General features: G+C 46.8%; 1 protein-coding gene across 1 annotated transcript in view; it reads right to left on the minus strand.

Moving 5' to 3' along the window:
• Nucleotides 1–2,098: 2,098 nt before the first annotated feature.
• LOC113216650 (zinc finger protein 26-like) overlaps nucleotides 2,099–4,942 on the minus strand; it is a 16,387-nt gene continuing 13,543 nt past the window's right edge. Inside the window, exons 3-4 of the mRNA XM_052267564.1 lie at nucleotides 3,039–4,052; nucleotides 2,099–2,947 (exon numbers count right to left, since the gene is read on the minus strand). Of these exons, the coding sequence (XP_052123524.1) occupies nucleotides 2,579–2,947; nucleotides 3,039–4,052 (1,383 nt within the window). The 3' untranslated portion in view covers nucleotides 2,099–2,578. The remainder of the gene's footprint in view (nucleotides 2,948–3,038; nucleotides 4,053–4,942) is intronic.

Consider the following 4,942-nt stretch of genomic DNA (forward strand, 5'->3'; position numbering starts at 1 on the left):
AGATGAAACAAAAAATTGTCTCTTGAACTTTTTACCAGATAATACCTTACACTCGACTAAACACAACTATTCATATCTTTCACAATGTGTTCCTGGACGGAACTTTTTAGCAGATGATACCTTAAAAACCTTTTGACTAAACATAAAGAATATATAAGTAACTTTAAGGTGTCAGCTAGCTTTTACTCTCGATTAGTACAGAGAACTTAGTGCAGACCAGAAAACAATTTCTTTTGCGCTGGGGGAACCGTGTCCGAGTGAGTGAGTGGCTGAGGTTCGCGCCAGGCCCCTACCCTTACCCTGCCTAACAATATACTACAGGCCTACAGGCTCCCCGTCCTCCCGTCCCTGCACAACAATACTAGCCCACCGCGCCCGCGCCTTTCCTCCTCCTCAACGCCGCTTGTACGCCGAATTACAAAATTGCAAGAAACAAGCATAGCAACCATAAACAAATGACAGCTAAATATGAAAGAAAATTGGAGACAGACCTATTATTCTTAATTACTTGTATCATCTGCTTTCAAGATAGATTCTTGATTTAGATTTTTTTATTTTGAAAGATGGACTATAAGTATGTCCCTAAGTGCTGCCATCACTTCCAAGGTGCGGAATACATCCAGGCAAATACAAACTATTTCTAAAAACAACCCGCTCGAAAGGATCAGTAGTCAAAGTGTGCTTGAAACTACAGTTGCATATTTGCAGTCGGTTACCACAGTTGGCAGTGCAATATAAGAGTTTTTAAATTAGAAAACAACTTGTGAACGGCGCTGTAGTGTCATCTGCACACCAGGGTGCACTTAAGACTGCATTAGAACTGCACTCGTACTGTAGTTTTGATGAGAACATTTAAGTGCAGTTTCAACTGAACTGAAACTGTATGCACAACTGTATTGAAACTGCATTTTCACTTATTATCACGACTGCACTTCTAATAATGGTTAGCAGGTATAATGGTATAACACTTTAAATACACTTTTATCTACACTGGAGAGCGCTGTACGTAATGTGAGTAAGGAGTTTACTTATTTCTACAGTAAAACATAAGATAAATGTACACTGTCCTTTCTTTTTCTCGCCTTTTTTAGCTTTAGACACCTGTAAGTTTTATTCGTCATCAATTTAAAGTCAAACAAAATTTAAAAGTGCAAGAAAACGAGCAGACAGTACGGTATACATAGCTCTGCCAGGACCCTGCAACGGTGGTGTTCGGCGTAAATACAGCTACTTTGTAACACGAAAATGAAGTATGGGGCAAAAGGAGACAACCCTGCTTGCAATTTCAGCGGCCGTTCGCGCACACGGAAAAAAATTACTTCGTTGTTGGACTTGTTTTGAATGTGAAAACAGATGTCAATAGAACTTCAGATAAACGATCTAACTGTCGTTTAACTGTAGCTGAACTGTAGTTATGGACATCAGTCCCCGGGTCGGAGCGCTAAGCATGACACTGAGTTACTGCGAGAGACGGAGCATAGTGCCGCAGTAGCGCGGTGGTCATCGAACTGGGCTCTCAACACTAAGGTCCGAGGTTCAACTCCCATCAACTGCAGTTCCGGGTTCAACATTCCATGAGGTAAAATCACTAAAATGCGGTAAAGAAAGAGGGGCAGAGGGAAGAGGTAAGAGAAAAAAGGTTACGAAGAGGAAAAAAATTTTGAACCAAATTTCGAACTCTGTAATTTGACTACATGTCAAAGTATACGTTCTGTTTGCACTCCTCAGCTGCACCTGAATCTGCCTTGTGATTGCAATGCAAGCTGTAGTGGAAACTGTTGTGTCAAACTGTAGTCTAAGTGCAAAATGTTCGAAAAAACTACCACTTTTTCAACAGTTTGTATGCAGTTTGAATACAGTTTACCTACAGTTTTGTATACTACAACTGCAAGTGGACTGCAGTGGCTTTTTTACACTTTGACTGTACTGGCGTCATTGTTCAAAATTATAAATATTCGATACATTTTTTCACACTTAAAGAGTATCTACTGTCCAGTTCAGCTGTTGTTGGTCTCCAATCACAAGCGTGGTGCTACTACATTTCTATAAAGTAGTTCAAACTGCAGATCCTTTCGCGCGGGAACCCCCACAAAGGACAAAAAAGATTAAAACGCGACGCAACAACGTGCGAGTGTTTTTATTAACAAAATACAAAATACAAAAACTTGCAACCATCGCTTGAAACTAATGACTTTTGAGTCGGATCCATTCATCTTGACGAGAAGATCGCAAAAATCAATCTTATTAGTATAAGGCATTAGAAATAATTTTATTTTAACTAAGAAACATTAAAAGTAAATCTGATAGCTTATCATTTACAGTTAAAAAGTAACTTACTATTACTGACTTTCTATTTAGAATAGTTTAAAGGGAGCTCCAAACAAATGCAGAGGAAAAATCATTTTTTTCCGAAATATCAATAACAAAAAACAACCCGTGAATCTACATTTTCATGCCGTGTGTACCTTAGAATATGCATTGAGCCTTAAATAACTTTGAGGCGGGTCTTTTCGGTCGCAAATTCAACCACACTTTGTCCACAGACGCTTAGGCTCCACCTCAGCCATTTTTGAAAGACTCACTTTTTGCAGCGTCTTGTCTTGGAGACATGCTGAACGATTGAAGAGGCGCTTTTAAAGGTCACTCCCTTCGTTGATTTGACGACACAACACCCACAGCTGTTTGTGCATTTATCTGAACAATAGTCACTTTCGATAGTCAACCGCAGAAGAGGACTTGCATTCAGAATGTCACAAACCTTTCTCCACGAGCAACACAAGCATCCGTCAAGTGAAGCTACAGTAAGACGGGCGAGGCTCGGTGCCCCGCGTGCCAGGTCACGAAGCTGGTCAGCCGAAATAAGGTCGCCGAAAACAACCTTCTCGAGCCGGGGAAGATGGGGCGCAGTATCCAAGAGGTGAACCAGAACCGGCCCTAATTCACCATACTAAGTGGAAAAACGTCTTGTTAGGATTGAGGTGAAAAATTTCAGAAAAGAGACAACACACAGGCGTAGGATAAGAAATAAAAGTACTTACATGAACGCAATCGAATTCTAGAGAAGCTACATGCGAGGGAAGAGCGGCACCCAAGGATTTCACGAGGTCCTTCCCCCACCATTCTTCCTCTTCAAACTCATTACACAATCTGTAGTCGAATGCCACGTGGGTCAGTTGGGTCGCGGAGTTGAGTAGGGACCGGGTGCTGGAGAGCGTTTTGCCAAGGGTCTCGGGGTATTTACAATATGTCGGTATGACGATACGGAGGCTTCTGAGGGTGTGGCATTCAAGGAGCTGCTCCAGGCCTTCCATGGGCATGCACCACAGCTCCTGGAGGTTGGGGATGCTGCTCACCAACCCAGCCAACTTGTTAGTCTCAGACAACACATAGCCCGTATTGAGTTTCTTGAGGGTGGGGGCGTGCGTCCGCAGCAGCAGCTCGACAACCTCAAAAGGCAATGCGACATAGTTTATCATCAGCACTTGCAGGGATGGCTGCACCACAGGCCAATCGGGATGGGATGAAAGCAGCAACTCTTTTGCAGACCACGACGTTTCCACCCAGGCTCCTGCTTCAACGTCAGTGAACTCGAGTTCCTGCAAACCTTCGATACCCAAAGCGACAGCATACAAGTCGAAGAGGATGTTGTGATCCTCGGGTTGGTCTGTCATCGACAGGGACAATTTCCTGAGTCGTCCCAGGCTTGCCTGTTGTCGAACGATGATGGCTGCCAGGCCAAGGGAAGAGAAATTATCACCAGCATGGTGGAAGTCAATAACACGAAGATCAGTGATGGACAGTTGGGTGGCAGCGCACGCAGTGGTTGAGGCCAGGTAGCCGATGCGCCCCAGGTTCCCGTACGAAAGGACGAGCTTGCGGCAGCACGGCGGCGGCAGGCGCAGCAGCAGGTCGGACACGGTGCGCCGCCGCCAGAGGTCCGGGTGCCCCACCAGCTCGCACCAGTGGCGGCACACGACCCGGCAGACGAGCAGGTCACGGTTGCCGAGGTGCCCGAGCACGGCCAGCAGAGCGTCGTCCGGCAAGCACTCCATCTGTAGGGGTGACAAAGGAAAAACGGGATGTCTAAGAACTGGTCACTTCCAATTTTTAGCACACGATTTAAAACATTTTACACAACTGAAATTAATGAGAAATGACATGACAAATGTGTCAGATTGCTTGTACTTTCATGCATCGTGCAGCTAGAGGCACTAGGCTAGGGTGCCAAAAAAAAATATTTTTGCTTTTGTAAAATATTGAGAATAATCACTCGCAAACTGTCTCTACATCCCTCTTCACACTGACTTTGTCTTAGACCCTCCAAAACATTACAAAATATAGGACAATCATAGGCAGGATGGGGCGACGTGATGATGTGGGGATGGGTGGGGCGCAGGACTGGGCAGCGAGCAGAGAGCGGACGTAATGGCCCCAGCCAGCCCCACCCGCAATGGGTCAGGCCTGACCAGCACCACGTCGTCCCGTCCGCGGGGAGCCGGGGCACGGGGTGGGAGCCCGGTGGGGTAGGGCGGGGCGGGGCGGGGCGGGGCGGCCATCACGCCGGAAGCTGACGTAACAATGCGCCGTGCTTCACAGAGGCCCGTGCAGATGATGAGATGAGGGCCTCATTACACCATGAACATCACCATGGACCACCGCGACCGTCACCATGACACATGGTCAACGACTAAATCGTCACGAAGATCGACGCCTTCACCGGCAACCTCTTCGAACAGCAGCATCAGCGTCGACCACCATCACCATACATACGACCGCCTGCAGCCACGACGCGGTCGTAACTTCTGCTCCTGCTCTGCGCCGCTCACCCTCGCATAATATTTCGCCCGCCTTGCGCAATTAAGTCCGAATCCTAACGCTGAGCGCCACGCGACCATTCGCGCCGCGGTCCACCACGCCCCGCCCCGCCCCGCCACGCCCGGCC

The sequence above is a fragment of the Frankliniella occidentalis genome, unplaced genomic scaffold (genome assembly GCF_000697945.3).
Source record: "Frankliniella occidentalis isolate FOCC.00 unplaced genomic scaffold, Focc_3.1 Scaffold54, whole genome shotgun sequence".
Lineage (NCBI taxonomy): Eukaryota > Metazoa > Arthropoda > Insecta > Thysanoptera > Thripidae > Frankliniella > Frankliniella occidentalis.